This window comes from Wyeomyia smithii, chromosome 3 (assembly GCF_029784165.1).
Source record: "Wyeomyia smithii strain HCP4-BCI-WySm-NY-G18 chromosome 3, ASM2978416v1, whole genome shotgun sequence".
NCBI classification, from domain to species: domain Eukaryota; kingdom Metazoa; phylum Arthropoda; class Insecta; order Diptera; family Culicidae; genus Wyeomyia; species Wyeomyia smithii.
In genome coordinates this window covers 47167416-47185458 of record NC_073696.1, presented here as the reverse complement: position 1 = coordinate 47185458, position 18043 = coordinate 47167416, and the positions used below count along the sequence as shown (strand labels likewise).

The 18043-nt window shown below is 40.2% G+C and overlaps 1 protein-coding gene across 1 annotated transcript in view; it reads right to left on the bottom strand.

Moving 5' to 3' along the window:
* Positions 1–17977, bottom strand: part of LOC129730161 (collagen alpha-1(IV) chain) — a 77170-nt gene extending 59193 nt beyond the window's left edge. Inside the window, exon 1 of the mRNA XM_055689266.1 lies at positions 17511–17977. Within this exon, the coding sequence (XP_055545241.1) occupies positions 17511–17657 (147 nt within the window). The 5' untranslated portion in view covers positions 17658–17977. The remainder of the gene's footprint in view (positions 1–17510) is intronic.
* Between the last annotated feature and the right edge of the window lie 66 nt (positions 17978–18043).

The window sequence follows — 18043 nt, the reverse complement described above, 5'->3', positions numbered from 1 at the left end:
TACGAAAAGAGTTTCAAATTACTTAATTTACATCAAACAAGCATATATATTTGAAAATATCTGTTAACTTTTTAACCTGAAACAACCCAAGAAATGATTTTTTTGGATTTTTCTGGTTGAAGAGATATATTTTTTTTAGCAGCAGCCTTTTGTAAAAAAAATCTCAAAAGTTATTTTTATAATCAAGAGTTATGGAGTTTTTACTCTTTGTTTTTTTTTCTTTTCTTTTTTTCTTCATTGCACTATTGTTTATATATCATATTGTTTTATTCTACGGTGAACTTTAATTAATAACAATGTTGTTTATGATTTTTTTGCTCACACGTTTTCAGTTTTTGTTTTAACGGGTAATCCTACTCTGCAAGGTCGAACATTAATGGATTTTCGTGATTTTTTTTCGGTTGGTTAGAGTAGAGTGAAGTGTTCGGCTATTTTGGCTATTGATTAAGGTGAATTTGAAGATTTATTTTGCATGTCGTGGTGAATATTAGGTTATTGGCAGCTGGAACGTGAATGCTCTCTCTAAATCAGTATTAAAGGTGAAACCTCATTAAATCCAAAAACGGCTGACTTCAAGTCACCACTTCGAATTTTCGTAAGCACAAGACTCGAAAATAGTTAATGCGTTCCCTGTGAAAATGCTATTTTGTTTGCTGTGGTGAAGCAAACATAAAATAGCATTTTCTTAGAAAACGCACTTAGTATTTCCGAGTCTTATGCTTTTGAAAATTCGAAGTGGTGACTCGAAGTCGGCCATTTTTGGATACAATGAGGTTTCACCTTAACTGGAGGTAAGTTGTTATCAGCACCTACTGAGCCGATTTGGCTGAATTTTTTTTCTGTAAGGAAGGATTATCTAACTTGTTACATAGCCGTTTTTGAGAATGCCAAAAATGCCAAAATGGCGGCCATTTTAATAAAAAAATTGTTTCTTTTTTCCAGAAAAATTATTATTTGAAAATTCATAAAACAATTAAAAATTCTGATACTGAAAAACGACTATGTAACAAGTTAAACAATCCATTTTTATGCGCTAGAAAAAAAAATTCAGCCAAATCGGCTCAGTAGATGCTGAGAAAAACTTACCACCAGTTTAAAAACATGGTTTCGAGAAAAACGCTATCAATAGCGTAATATTCACTATATTTGCACCCACAACACACAAATAACATTTTCAAACATATCTCAATCGATAGCCAAAATACCCGAACACTTTACCCCAAACATCCGAAAAAAAATTACAAAATATTTTTAGTTTTCGACTTTTCAGAGTAAGGTCCCCTTTTAAGCTTACAAATCATTGTATAAAAGATCTAATGCTGGATGCAAATCCAAGAAAATTTTTATTTGACTTCTTTATAACCAGAAAAAAATTAATTCTAAGGTTGTTCTTCGGGTTAGAAAGTTAACAAACATTTTCGAATAGATATGTTCGTTTGATGTAAATCAATTTTCAATTTTGAACTATTTCGAAGTTGGCTCATATTACCTCGGGGTGATAGGTGTTTCTTACGTAACATTTTCCGAGGATAAAATTGGCTGCATTTGCCAAAAAATGCTAATTTAATTTTAAAATTCAAAAAACACCTATCAGCATTTTTCGAAGTCTTACGTCTATATATTGTAAGAAAACAGAAAAAAGAGGTTTTGCACAAAATATGCGTTTTTTGTAACAAAGATGGAGGAGGGGAGGGGTTCTCCTACAAAACGGGGGATATTTCAATCGACACTAAAATTCGGATTATTCTAGTGATATTAGATCAATAATTTACCGCTCTTCTTTACCGAGAGAAGTATAATTGCCCAGTGTGTATTAGGCTTTCCCAAAATGTCTGGAAACCTGGGGACTTACTCTTAAAATCAAAGTTTGGGCTGCCAGAATTCTTTACTATGGCGGCAACATTGAGAAATGCTATTTAGAGGATTCGTCATCGAACTTTAGACAAAAACCATTCAGGCTACGCGATGACATGACGGAGAAAACGAAAACGGAGAAAACGCATCCTGTTCGCGATATGCCTGATACTTCGTATGAATTGCGAAAATTGGTCCCCCCCACTCCGTATTCGGCAAATTAAGCCCCGAGCGATTATTTTCTGTTTCCCCGTTGAAAAACGTGGCTATCTGGCGAGTGATTCTTTTCGAGTGCAGAGGTAGAGTTGTAAACAAATAACTTTTTTGAAGGACTTGTGGTGCAGCTCTACAAAATTGACATCGAAATGTTAGAAAATAAAATTAGATTGCAGGGTAAACAGTTTCTTTATTAGAATTATTGTTTTTGGTTTATTATTACCAACACTTTTCAGCGCATGTAGTATTCCAAAGCAATCATCTGAAAAATTGCAAAATGTTTTCTACAATCGCCGCCGTCGCCGATGATATGATCGGTGCACAGGTCTAGCTGTATAAAATGTAAGATTTTTTCGGTTTTCTTAGGATTTATGCGATATAGAAAGCTTACCTATATGATCCAAACAAGTCAATAATGTAAACTAGAAGCGATTGGCACATGAATTACATTAAAAGTGTGTATACCGTAAAACATAGCAGCGGTGTGTTTTGCCCCTATACCATAATAGGCGTCGGTGGAAAAGACCCGACAGCAGAGCAAAGGATTCGAGTTTAAGTAAAAATTTTTTCATCTCCTCCATTGTAGAGTTGTGGAACATGCGTGAAACATGTGCAACATAACAGATTGTCATTGAAGCTCTGAAGTACAAATGTGTTTAAAGAGTACTTTTCAGTGCCTCTAAGAAAAGTTTTAGAATTAGTTAACCCTCTAGTGCCCAAAACCGCTTTTACATGGGCTTCAGTAAAAAAATAACTATAAATCTTTAATAAGAGCTTAAAAATGTTTGTAATGATTTGTATTGATTTTACCCGAAGACGGGTTTGGGTGCTGAAGGGTTAAACATCAATTCAACGTTCTGTGATAAAAAGCTCGTGATTACAAGAATAATTACTAAAAGAACTTAAATAGACAAATCCTATTCAACATGTGGGTTTATTGCAAAAATTTTTTCGAAAAGTCGTAACCTGTTTTTCTTGATTTTTCCATGATTGGACAATCATCAATGTTTAGCTAATCTTTTGTAGTTTTCATGAAAATATAAATTTTTAATAATGAGATTCTTGAAAATTACTTATTATACTTATTATATTATAATCTCCTAACTTCGGAAAAAAAAATGTTTTTCTTAGAGTGTATATTTCTTCGGAAAGACAAAATTATTATCAGAAACTTTGCCGAAGATGTCATACCGATCAAATAAACCGTTATGACTCTAAAAATATATACCGTTTTGACTCAAACTTAGAACACTTTGGAATAAAAACGACATTATTATAGCAAGAGTAATCAAAAGTATGATTATTATATACCATTTCGTTCCTCGGAATGTCCTTTATCCAGTTATGTATAGCTCTTCACTGTTAGTAGGACCACTTACAGGGAATCAGCAGGCGTTGAAAAAAGTGACTGTCAGTGTTGAGACGGTTTGCCTACTCGGCTTTGATTCGAATTCCGAACACTTAGAATTAAATCAAAGCCGAGTTCTGAATTCTCGTTAATTTAATTAGAATCAAAGCCGAGTTCTGAATTCTCGTTAATTTAATAAACAAAACATGTTTGAATCTATATAAATAGCACTTAAGTGCAACAAAAATAAAATAACCAACATGTTAAACCTTTAGGATCGACGAGAAAATTCATTTTTAGTTGATTTTTTAGTGCAAGAAGTTACATCATAGCTTAATTGTTCGAAATTTGATGCATTACGGTCAATACGTCAATACCTTTTCAACATAACATTTTGAAACAGTTTCTCGAAAATGAGTCGTGTTTCAAAAAACAAAACCATTGATACAAAAAGGCATCTTTTGCCAATATAAACATCTATGCAGAGTTTCAGCCAAATTAAAAATGAAAATTAAAAAATATTAAAACTCGGACTTTTTTGTGGAACTGCTCATCTTTTTTACAGTTATTGTGGGAAATTCGTAGCCGCAAGGGTACGCTATGAAAAGCGGGTAGTCGTGCTCGTGGGTTACACAGTAGCATAGTAGAATTTCGATGTCAACGGACTTAAGCGTGGGTTTATGCTCAGGCTCCCCACTTTCGGCAAAAATAAGTCCCTCTTGATCATGAGCGGGGGCCTAGTGTGGTTGGTAACGTCTCCGCCAACCACGCTCGACGCCTGGGTTCGAATCCCACCGCCGACATAGGTGTCGATGGTTGTGAGGTGGCGTGATCCACTCACAACCAACCCAACTGGTCTAGATTCAATCCTAGCCGACACCGGGAGATTTTCTGAGGCGAAAAATCTCTGGAATCACGCCTTCCATCGCATGAGGAAGTAAAGCCGTTGGCGCCGGTCCGTTAATAAACGGGTCGTGAGTTAGGGTCCTGGGTGTGGAGTCGCCTCCCTGGGCGTCGGTGATTGGCCACAACAGTGGCGGAACTAGACCGACGGAAAATAAGCGAGAATAAAAAAAAAAGTCCCTCTTGAAATAAAATTGCCCAGAGGGACACCCGATCAGAAGAGCATAACAAAAAAATTACAAAATTCTATCAACGTGAGATACAAATAACATATTTTGATACAATTTGGTATTTTTCCCTATAATTTTTATAACAAAATTGAATCTGAATGAGTTATAATAACAAAACGTGAAATAAAGTAGTTCTGAAACAAGTCTAACTAATTTTTCGTTTTTATCAAAACCTGTTGTTTCTAACAATGTTTGTTATTATATTGTTCTATATACTATCTTATTTTGTTAGAAAGCTGATATATTAGTAACAAATTTTGATATGTGTTTGATACTAGTAGAATCATTTCTGTTATAACTTCTGTTATTTTAACACCTAACGGGACCAAATTGAAAACACAGACTGTAAGGTTTTTCCCGTAACAAACTAACAACTTCTGTTACATTTTTGTTTTTTCTTTCTGATCGGGCATTCAGTTGAAATCTCTTCAAGGAATTGTAATTGGCAATAATATATGCTGGAGGCAGCGAGGCTCGGAGTAGTAAGCGTAGAAAGGAAGGGTGAAAAAGCATACACACAAGCAAAAAGTAAGAAATGAACATGTCACATACTTTCAATAGTGACAATGCTAAATAAAAGAAGTGCAGAATATAGCAAACACCCGGGCGAGGGGTGATGCCCTCATACTCAAGACGGATGGGTCGAAGTACTCAGAAGTCTTGAAGAAGATGAGGGGGGAAACCCAGCTCAAGGATCTGGGGGCAGATGTGCGGAGTATCTGCCGATCTCGCACTGGCGAGATGATACTTGAGCTCCGGAAGGACGCCAAGAACAAGGGGGCTACCTACAAAACGGTAGCTGAAAAGGTCCTAGGGAAGGAGGTGCAAGTGCGGGCACTCACCTCAGAAGTGACTCTCCAGCTTAAAAACCTGGACGAAATCACTGAGGGGTGCGACATTGCACAAGCCCTAAAAGCGAAGTGCGGGGTGGAGGTGGCTAAGGAGTCAATCCGCCTCCGCAAAGGTCCGGCGGGGACCCAGATAGCTACCTTCCGACTACCGTCGGCGGACGCTAACCTGGCCCTGAAAGAGGGCAAGTTGAAGGTCGGCTGGTCTGTATGTCCTCTGGGCATACTACAGCAACCAGACATTTGCTTCCGGTGCTTTGAGGGCGGACATAAGTCCTGGACCTGCAAGGGGCCCGATAGGAGCCAGCTGTGCAGGCGATGTGGAGGTGCAGGCCATAAAGCAAAGGACTGTGTGGAGTCTCCCAAGTGCATGGTATGTTCCGGGAAACGGGACGCCAAACACTTTATGGGAGGCCCCAGGTGCCCAGCCGGTAAGCCGGCTGCGAAACCACGGGCGTAAGGGTGACGCAACTGAACCTGAACCATTGCTTCGCGGCTCAGCAGCTGCTACACCAAGCAGCCACTGAGTCGTTGTCGGACATCGCCGTCATATCGGATCCCTACCGCATCCCTCCCGGAAACGGTAACTGGGTTGCGGATAAGTCCAGTTTGGCGGCCATATGTACGACGAGCAAGTTCCCGGTTCAGGAGGTTGTCTCAACCTCAGAAGAAGGGTACGTAGTTGCTAAGGTAACCGGAGTGTTCTACTGCAGTTGCTATGCTCCGCCACGTTGGTCTACCGAAAGGTTCACCCAGATGGTCGACCTCCTATCCATGGAGCTAACGGGCCTAACGCCGTTGGTGGTGGCGGGCGACTTCAACGCTTGGGCTGTTGAGTGGGGAAGTCGCTTCACGAACCAGAGGGGCCAGATCCTGTTGGGGGCTTTTGCAAAGCTCAACCTAGATCTGGCCAACGTTGGAAACAAAAGTACATTTAGCAGAAATGGTGCGGAGTCGATCATCGACGTGACGTTCTCCAGCCCAGGACTGATCAAGAACTGGAGGGTAGACGATGGCTACACTAATAGCGACCACCAGGCGGTCTGTTATAGTGTAGACAACAACGAGAGGCGGCAAGCGACGGGTAGAGCCAACACTCCGACCGTTCGCGGGTGGAAGACATCGCACTTTGATGCCGAGGTATTCGAAGAGGCAATGAGAAGGGAGCGCGAGGGGGGCAGTTGGATCCGCCCGACTGCTCACCAACTAGTTGCTATGCTATCGCGGGCGTGCGACGCCACCATGCCTAGGACTCGCCAACCTAGGAATGGAAAGCCACCGGTTTACTGGTGGACGGACGCGATAGCCGACCTTCGCAGTGCGTGCCTCCGTGCAAGACGGAGGATGCAGCGTGCGCGAAACGAAGAAGAGAGGACAGAGCGCCGCGCAGCATTCAGTTCGGCAAGATCGATGCTAAAGAGTGCGATAAAGGCCAGCAAGAGGGCCTGCTTCGATAGGCTATGTGCGAGTGCCAATACAAATCCGTGGGGTGACGCCTACAGGATCGTAATGGCCAAGACTAAAGGCGCGCTGGCGCCTGCAGAGCGATCACCAGCGATGCTGGAGCGTATCATCGAGGGACTCTTTCCACGCCACGAGCCAAGTCCTTGGCCTCCGGCAGTCGAGTCTCACGTCCGACGTTCCAGTATCTCAGACATAGACCAGAGATGGTCGGCCAACCTGCCGAGCATCCAATCCGTGAGCGACGACAGCCGTGTCGAGGCAGGGGAGGAGGCAAGGGTTACGAATGAGGAACTCATCGTGATCGCCAAATCCCTAAAGGTGAGCAAGGCACCGGGACCGGATGGTATCCCTAACCTGGCGATCAGGCTGGCGATAAAATCGGCCCCCGGGCTGTTCAGGGCAGTCATGCAGAGGTGCCTGGATGACTGTCTCTTTCCGGACAGGTGGAAGCGGCAGAGACTGGTCTTATTGCCGAAGGCTGGGAAACCGCCAGGGGACCCATCGGCATATAGGCCTATCTGCCTGCTGGACACCGCGGGCAAGGTGCTTGAGAGGATCATCCTCAACAGACTGGTGAGGTACACGGAGGGTGTACACGGTCTGGCAAGTAACCAGTTCGGCTTCCGGAAGGGCAGGTCCACGCTGGACGCAATCTCTTCCGTCATCAAGACGGCGGAGGTAGCAATCCAGCGCAAGAGAAGGGGAATACGCTACTGCGCAATCGTCACGCTCGACGTGAAGAATGCGTTCAATAGTGCCAGTTGGGACTCCATAGCGCTCGCGCTCAGGAGCATCCATGTACCGGTGTCGCTGTACAAGATTCTGGAAAATTATTTCCAGAATCGAGTACTTGTTTACGACACGGAGGAGGGTCAAAAGTGCGTCCCAATTACCGCAGGAGTTCCGCAAGGTTCTATCCTGGGCCCGGTGTTGTGGAATGTCATGTATGACGGAGTGTTGAAACTCAAGTTCCCTGTAGGGGTTGTGATCGTCGGCTTTGCAGACGACATAACGCTGGAGGTTTACGGCGAGTCTATCGAGGAGGTCGAGTTGACGGCCGCGCACTGTATACGCAAGGTCGAGGACTGGATGCGCTCCAGGAAACTGGAGCTCGCGCATCATAAGACGGAGGTCACGGTTGTGAACAACCGTAAATCGGAGCAACAGGCGGTGGTCAGAGTCGGAGACTGCACCATCACCTCGAAGCGATCCCTGAAGCTCTTGGGGGTTATGGTGGACGACAAGCTCACGTTCGGGAGTCACGTCGACTATGCCTGTAAGAGGGCCTCATCGGCTATTGCAGCACTATCTCGTATGATGTCCTATAGCTCAGCGGTTTATGGCAGCAAGCGAAGACTTCTTGCCAGCGTGGTTTCGTCCATACTTAGGTATGGTGGGCCAGTGTGGTCCAGAGCGCTAGGTACTAACAGTTACCGTGGTAAACTGGAAAGCACCTACAGGCTCATGTGCCTGAGAGTTGCGAGTGCGTATCGTACGGTGTCATACGATGCAATCTGTGTCTTGTCCGGCATGATGCCTATTAGCATCGCCATCAAGGAGGACAGAGAGTGTTTCGACCAACGTGACACAAGGGGCATACGAGGTACCAGAAGGTCATTCTCGATGCTCCGCTGGCAGCGGGAATGGTCCAACTCCACAAAGGGCAGATGGACGCACCGACTCATACCGGAGATATCCGGCTGGGTCGGGAAACGACATGGTGAAGTGAACTTCCACCTGACTCAAATCCTGTCAGGCCATGGTTGTTTCAGGCAATATCTGCACAGGTTCGGACACGCGGTGTCCCCCATGTGTCCCGAGTGCGTGGAGGAGGAGGAGACTGCTGAGCATGTCTTCTTCGTATGCCCCCGTTTCGCAAGAGCGAGGAGCAACATGATGGCTGTGAGCGGGCCTGGCACTACTCCGGACAATCTAGTCCGGAGGATGTGCGACGACCCGGACATCTGGAACGCGGTCTGTGCGGCCGCCTCTCAGATTGTTCTGGAGCTGCAACGTGTGTGGCGGGTCAACCACCAACACGCCAGTGGTAGCTAATTACCAGTCTCCAGGTAGTTAGCTAGGAGGTTATAAGAGTAAAGTGCATCACGCACAAAAGCCACTCCCCGACGTAATACTTAACCGTCGTTCCGGGAAGACCAGGGCTGGAGACTGGAGGGGTTTTAGTGGGTCGGGACAGGGATCAGTAGGTGTCTGGGCGAGTGTAACTACCCCAGCATCTCTCCCCTAGTCTCATCCCCATACCCTGAGTTCTCTTCTCAGGTGTCTGTTTGCAGATTTCCCCGCCACCTTTAAAAAAAAAAAAAAAAAAAAAAAAAAAAAAAAAACCCGGGCGATATCACAAAATATCGATGATTGTGGTTGCAGGGATGAGTCCATAAAAAAAAATTGTCCAATCGTCCATGAATCGCAAACATTGAAACCCTGCTCAATTTTCGTAAATTCTCTTAATTCGAATAAGTTAGCACAATTTATTAGTAGTTTTAAAGAAGAATGGTCGGTGTAAAAATGGAAATTATAATTATAATGCATAATTGGATTATAAACATGACGATATAACTAGCTATGTCGGTAGTAACAATGGATTAAAAAAGAGAGAATCGTGTCGTTACTAAGAAGCGTTCGTAACTTTATCCAGTCACACTAAATGCAGACCGTCAGCAACCACCAAACAACGGTTTCTCATCAGCGAAAAGTAGCGAAGCTCTCCTAAGTTTCGATAACATCCTCCTTCGGCTGATAACTTCGGTGTCGGTTTTGAAATTACGACTTTCAGTAAAATTATTTCTGAATCCGCGCACTTGCGAAGGGGTGCCGCCGCCAACAGCCGCTAGAAGCCTTGCGCGAGACTTTATCAAAATAAGACGAATGAGACTGCGGACGCTAAAAATAAGAGCATACGGCTATAAACTTTAACCTCATTACTTTTCCTGTTTCCATACGTGCGCCTGCAGCAACAGAGCAAGAAGCGTGAATGAAATCGACTTGCTGAGCGTTTGGGTGCGCGGGCGCACGGGGTAACGCGAAGCGAACAATTTCTCGGAAACGGAGTCAATGCTGAAGCACAATTTTTTCGCTGCCTCTGACTCCTGATAAGCGCGTTCTGGGCAGGCAATAACTTTATGAAAAGCGATCAGCAACATCCAGCAAAAGACAAAAATCAGCATAAAAGTTTCACGTACACATAATCGTGATAACTGGCGCTCGCGCTCTGCACGTAGTACGAAACGAGTAATGTAATCGGATCGTCTTTATAAAATAATGCTACGCTGTGAATCAACGAAAGTGCCACGCTTGATCGCCTTTAAGTTTCGAAAGCAATTGAATGATTTAATGGCGGTCAATACTACAATCATGTCTACCGGTATGTTTCGATGAAAATCAATCATTACTTCGAAACATAAATGAACCTAAAATATAAACTACCATTTTGATGATGAAGTCCTTTTATCTTGATAAGAGAAAGGCAAAAGGACGGTAATTCTGACGAATTATGATCAGTCAGTTGCAGTGGTGGGCACCATTCCGCTAATTCGCTAATTCGCTAAATAGCGACGCTAAAATTCAGTTAGCGATTTAGCGATTTCGCTAATTTTTGAGCTGGTTAGCGACACTGTTAGCGTCGCTAAAATTTTGGCCTTCGAAACGCTAATCGCTAATTCGCTAAATTTTGTAGAGAAGCGACAATAGAAATATTTAGAAAAACTGTGAATTGCTGATGGCGTACGTAAATTGCTTCGAAAGATGAACATACTTTACTGCGAAAGTTACTTTTGTCATTTTTTTACCCTAGAATGGAGTTCCAGCTATCGTACAAGCCACAGGAGCATTTTGAAGAACAAGCACAAGGTCTAGATTGAATTTTCGGCACACCAAGAACTTTGGTAAATTGCAATGCGCTTGAAATTATGACAACTTTGGTTCTACTTTTTCGATTCAGATAATAATTGAATTTTTATGAAAACATTCCTAAGAGTATCTATTTTCAATGCAAGCTAAATAACTTTTGTTATTCTTGTTTTTACAAAATCAAATATGAATACCGTTTCGTGAACCTCTTACTGTAAATAGCTTTAAAAAGTAATTGTTTTCGTTTGTTTAACCAAAACAGATCAAAGTGGTCCAAATCTGACAAAACACGAGCAATAAATATAGCGATATGACTATTCACATATTAAAAAGTTAGCGATTAGCGATTAGCGAAAGTTCCGCTAAGGTGGGTTTAGCGTTTAGCGTTTAGCGATTATCGAGCTAAATTTTCCGGTTAGCGACTTAGCGATTAGCGTCGCTAAATTTTCGGTTAGCGGTGCCCACCACTGGTCAGTTGTAATTTGCCCTTGTGCCTGCAGTAAATTTTCAGTGTGAAGGGATCCATCTTCTAGACACTTAATGAACTTTAATTCCGTATAACGATGATCGACGTTGCAGAAATGTAGGTTTTGATGCCGGTATCCTTATAGTGTTCAACAGTAAGGAAAGTGTCTATTTTCTGGACTTCGAATTCATTACTTGCAAGCCTATTTCGGTTTAGAAATATACTTTTGCATTATGGTAGTGGTGAGGAATTAACAATTGACAGGACAGTGGGATTTTTTTGTGTGTGTAGTAATGTTTATTCCATGTATCCTGCGATTTGGAGCAATTGTTTATACAATTACTCTGAATCACGCAATACAAGTAAGCAACGTCGAAACGTGAAAATGATGCAATGAACCATTTTCATGCTTCGGCGTTGTTTATCTTCTATTAAATAAAAATAACGGCGTTTCACTCCAAATAGAATCAACGGATTTGAATGATTCTTTTTGTGTTTGTTTTGTCTTGATCTTCGACGAGATAATAAGCCATAAAAATAACAATAATCAACTGATAAAGTTTAAAAAAAAATTGTAATACATTTTCGCCTTTTCCCGCCTTTTACTCCAAAAACAACGTCATTAGATTACTATGATTACATTCTATGAGCGGTAGACAAGCTGCGTCGTTATTGAGGCGTCGTCGTAAACAAGCACCTGTTAATGATTCACATATAAAGTGATATTCGTTTTCGCTGCCTACTACACCTTTTCTATGCAAAAGCGCTTTAGCGTGGTAGCAGCAAACTCGACATGCATGTGAATACTCTTAACGTGGCTTTGATTTTATTCGAGGGCATATACTTGATAATGTAAATTAAATTTCTGGCTTATTTGAGCAAAGTTGCATATAATCGTTTTACTTATCTGATAAATGAAAAGAAAGAACAAGAATAACACTACATGTGCGATGATTTTATTTACCATTGCTCGGATCTAATCAATCTGTTCAATTTTCTCCAAAATGCACACTGACTTAGATCATTGACATTTGCTCATGCTGCAATGATTCTGTTAGCTGGTAAAATAAACGTGTAGTTTTTGCTTCTCAAAAAACATTGATTTCTGTTCATGTTTCGTTAAATAGGCACTATTGCATTCCTACAAATCTCTGGATTTACAATTAATTGTTGTATGTTGAATTGAAAAATATAATGTTGCGAAGTGTCAATTGCACTGTGCTTAGGCAGCAGATCTGCCTCAAAAAGCAGATGAAATATTAATGTCATTGAAGCGAAAATTTCGAAGCTCCGTGTTCCTACCAATTTACCATTTAATTTCAAACGTCTGTATGTACCTTCGCGCTCAGCAGTTGCGTGATATTCGATAATGCCCAAAGCCCTGATAACTGGTGGCATTAAACCTAAAACATGCATATTCTCGCATAAACAGCTTTATGTCACATGGTCACGTGAAAAACAATTGGTATCATGTATGTTTGAAAAAAAAAAAGATACCCGAAAAATGGTTGGCCATTAGGTTTTGCGAGAATTTTTGTTTAGGACAAAACCATATTGTCACTATGTCATGGCAATAACGAAAATCAACTGGAAAACTTATAAAACGTTAAAAACCAACCCTTGATATTTCCCGCCCTTCTGAGATTCTGAGAGGTTTTCTGTGAGTTTTAGTGAGTAACGATTTTTTGTAGCCTTTGATCGGAAAAATTCGAAACAAGTTTTCAGCACCGGGGCGTAGGTACTTAAACGATAGCCTTCATTTTTTTAAATATTTTATGGAATAGTTCTATGCGATTTTCGTATTGGTTTCTGTTGATGCCACCTAAATTCAACGTCGGTTTCTGTTAATTTGTGCTGTGACTGTTTTTCAAGAAAGAAGATTGTATTGTATCATTGTCGGTAAGTAATAAACATAATAGATTAAAACTAATAATGGGTTTTTGCAAGAATTCTGAGGAGTATTCATACTGGTTTCAGTTGGTTTCGAATAATTTTCTTCCACATGTAGTGGGAATGCTTCCTAACGAAGATGCCGCTAAGGGTATTTTATAAAAGGAATGTTTCCTAATCTATATGATCAAACTGATTCTTGCATATCTTCCAGTTGACTTTGACAAATTTCTGCTGTGGTCGAAGTGTTTTTTGTTCAGATGGAGTTGTTGTTAGTGAAATGTTCAAATATTTAACATGCCGTTGAATTAAAATTAAATTGATTGTTTTTGTTCCAGTTTTGCGAGTTAAGACACGAGTAGTAGCAGGTCAATAAAAATGCCAGGCTCCGCAACACTGAAGATAGAATATTAAAAAGTCAGGAAATATACGAGTCCAGAAGGGAAGTTGATCGGTTATGAACAAGACGAGCTCGAAATGCACGACGTTCGACACCCCATATATCTCAAAATCATCAGTTACACACTTAGTTTCCATAGTCTTCAAACGAGTCTTGAACAAAAAAAAAAAAATAAAGTATAAAACTTAAACACTCAATTGAGAGAAAAATACTAATCAAATATTTTTAAATACTACTACTTTATAATTTCAAGGTCAAATTTACCACCGAACAGATGCATTGCTGCCACTACCCGATGGCAAATGTCCTTGAAGCGACAATTCTGACAGGAAACTACAAAGGAGAAGTCGTAATAATCCCGCGTATCTCGATTACTCCTACCGATTCGCCGTTAAATTTTAAACGTCTGCAATTTCCCGTGCGTCGTGCATTCGCGATGACTATTGATAAATCCCAAGGACAGTCACTAAAAATTTGTGGCATAAACTCCGAGTATTCATGCTTCTCACATGGACAGCTCTATGTCGCATATTCAGTGACCCTGACCCCGACATTGTGGAATACAGTAAGGTCGCTTTTTACGCGGTTTTTTTTACGCGGGTTGCTTTCCTCCATTACTGAAAAACGGCACAATATATCGACCTCATTTCAGTCACGTTTTCCGTTTTAGGCCACGAGTGATCATATGCCAGTTTTCAAAAAAATTCACAATTTTTGGTGTAAATACTCAAAATTTAAAATATTGAATTTTGGTCTCTAGTTTGGCCACTATCATATTCAAACGAGGTTTTAACGTTTTAGGACGGTTTCTTTGTTATATTTGCAACTCAAAAAAGTCGTTTTTTACGCGGGCCCATACAAATTTGGAACGCTTCCCCCGCGTAAAAAGCGACCTTAGTGTATATAGAATTTAGTGGCTAGGACCGCCTGGACCACTTTCACATATTTCGTATATTCCGAATTTCGTATATTCCGAATTTTCTGTTCCAGTGAGATTGGCCAGGCAGAAGGGTATTACTATATTTGCATTAAGTCAAGCTTTTGAATAATTGAAAATATAATGTAATGATTTCCTTCAGAATATTTAAAAGAATGACTTTTTATTTTCAGAAATGTATTGAAATGATTTGATTATGGTTGAAAGGTGCTTCATAATGTTCAATGAAATAAAAGCGTAGAATTTTACGAGCGCAGGATTGAAAAAAACAAAACTAAAAACAAATCAGAGTCGAAACATATCGTAGGTATGTTTTAAACAGCAGTTAGATATTTCAGTTTTTGCAATACAACAGTCAATAAAACTCAAGGCGGTGGTACGAAGTTTGCCGGGACAGCTAGTTCGTAATAAATTTGACGGTCGTATTATTTTCGTAATGAACTGAACAAAGTAGATGCAATGAATTTAGCAAATAGTTCTCGGAAACGTGTTCAAAAATACTTCCATATAACAATTGTTGGAGGAATTAAGAAGCCGCGGCTGAGTAAATCTACGTAATTGAAAAATGTTACACTGTAGGTTATAGATTGGGATCTTGGATCGAAAAGAATGAAAGTTTGAATTTCGGAATTGGAATCTCAATAAAACTGAAAGTATATCTTGAAAGTTCTACGACTATAGTATGTAAGTAAACATTTCACTAATTTGATTGTTATTCCCGGTTGAAAAAGTATTACTTAGTGCTTTTAAGTGCAATTAAGAGAATGATCAAGAGAATGATTCTATTCTAGATTACTCTGTAATAACTCGGAATTTTCCATCTTTCTAGTAGAGCTTGAATACCACGTTGAGGTGAAACCGTATAGGCAAACATGAGGAATGAGGATATGTTTTCCGAGTCTTGTGCCTTTGGCCGGTTTTTGCTCCTTCCATTTAAGGCTGTCTTCATATATGCAAAACTGCTGATCAGTCAGACCATGTACCATCGAAGTAAATGTCATGACTTTCTTTTCTTTGAGTTACTGTAATGAATTCATTCTTGTATCACCCGTCACGATGCTACGAAGAAATCACTTCTTGTTTGGCGCTGAAGCAGTTGTTCACAGGCGAAAAAACCTTTGGCTTCAAGTTTAATGAAGTCAAAGTTACTTATTTTTGATTTGACGGTGAGGGTGATGAATGGCTTTACGGGTAATTTCTAATACCGAAGCAAGCTGTTCCTGCGTTTAGCATGGATCGCCATCGAGCAATTTCGCAACTCAGCGACTTTGAAGGTTTTTTACCTTCCTCCACGCGGACGGTCGTTTCATTTAGAGCACTATTTTCGCAAACTTTTTTTTAAAACTCTCGATGCACTTCAGCCGCCGTTTTCTTCAAAAAAAAGGAGAAAAGAAACACTTCCCGTAAATGTCAATTATTTGGCACAAAATCAGATATTTCCACACAACGTGTGTTGTCAAACCGGTTGTTGAACGCAACTGGCACAAACTGTAATGTACATGGATATTTTAGTTTAAAATCTCAAGCATAGTTGTTAAACTGTTAACAAATTTCAGGCGTACAGAATGTGTTAGAGCTTATGTGCATACATTCAAGTTGCCTTTGGAGTGTTTTTACACGTGGATTCCTTCAGAAAAGTCGGTCTTAATATCGTATCTTCTTAAGGTTTATCTGTTTTCAAATCGTATCAAATCAAATCCCTTAATATTTACTGAAATACCTAACCTTCTATCATCTTGATTTGTTGGTGGAATCAAGTCGCCTCTTCGACCTTTAAACGCCAACAAGTTTTGTCGAATAATTTAAAAGTTATCTCCGTCGTTCGAATTATTCAATCAGTCAAAAAGTTTTCCCGACAAATATAAACATGACGATAACTTCTGAATTTTTTTCTAATATCTTTGTTGTCTGAGTGTGAATTGTGTAATATTGATCATACATTTCTATGAATTTGTGGTTGATGCTGAAGCTTGCTTTTGAATAGCTTACAAAAAAGATATATTCCCATAAAAAAATAAAATTCTCCAGCCTTAATTTTTAAATATCTCGAGAACGAATGCATACGCAAAGTTATTCTCCTTTATTATGTAGAATTACTATTAGAATCAGATGACATCATTTGAATATGATTTTTTTTAATAAGGTTAAATTAAACAAATGCCTTGAAACTTATTTTAAAAATAAAATCGTTTTACGTTTCTCCATCCTGAACTTTCATCCTGCAGTTTCGACAAAAAAAGGAAAGTTCTACTATTTTCATTTAATTCAAAATTTAGGGTTTATTTTATAATTTGTCAGTTTTCATACCAAATAAAAGAAAAGTTCAATTCATTGTTTTAATTGAAAATGTAGCATTATTTAATTCATTTTAGTTCTTCTTGCTAAAAATATTTTTTATTTGATGTCAGTGTTTTACAAAGCATTATCAATTCCCTACAACCTGGTTTTGAAAAGTTCAGAGTAATGCTATACACTCTTTGCGAAAGTTACTCTAGGGTCTAAAAAAAGTTCCCCTGCGTAAAATACGTAAAGTCAAAAGTCCTGCTCTTAAATCATGAAATCAATAAATTTTATTTTGGTGTGAAGCTTTTCTGTTGACAAATTTACTGGAGTTTCAGGTACTTAGACTTTAGGTACTTTATTTTGAATCCTCATACGCATTACCGATTTCGACAATTATTTTTAAGTGTGTAGAGGAATTCGATAGTAAAGACATTTGTTTTAAAGTCAGATAGTTTTGAAAACTCGATTGAGCAATATAGGATGAAAAATTTAATATATCTACGTATTTTGAAGAGATACTGGAACTCTTGCTATAACTATTTTGTTGCACTTCAAAAAATGCAGAATTTGGGATATCTTCATTTTTGTAAGATCTTCATTCAATATTGATTAGTATTCGGAAGACAAAAAATGATGGAATAATCTTCAATTTTCTCTATCTTATTGATACTTTCAATGAAGCACACTACGGAGAGGATGAAATCAACAAATTTGAAAATCAACAAATTTGAAAAAGTGTGTCCCTCTACACCATTGTAGAATCACTACCTTCTGAAAAATATTGAAAATCAAAAGATTACATACCACGGCTCCGGTTAGATCGATGAATTGTAGCACATAAAACACAATCACCACCAGGCAGGATACACCCGGCAAGGATAGCTTCCGGCTCAGTCGCACGGAGCTGTCACTCCTCAGGCCCACTAGCTTGGGGCCTGTGGATATGGCCATATTTCAACCGAAAACTGGAATTCGTTGCGCCACTTTCACGGTTGCACAGTAAAATCTGGTTTGGGTTTAATCACTCATATTGATTGATTTTTTGTTAACAACGTTACTTGTTTCCAGTCTACTCAGCGCGATATATCCTGTCGAAAACTTTTCACCAAGTAAAAGTTTAAAAAGGAACAGTCAGCACTTTCTGCCTTTCGGATCGCTCTTGGATAGTAAATACGACAACGAGGACGACGACGACGGCTACGGTACCGCGTGAAATAGAGAATGATCCGTCCGTTGGGAACCGCCGTACGATCGAATGTTCTGCACGTTCGAGCCGATACTAAACTCATGCCCAGGCGCGCGCTGATTTCATGCTGCGCTCGGTGCTCCGTTCGTTC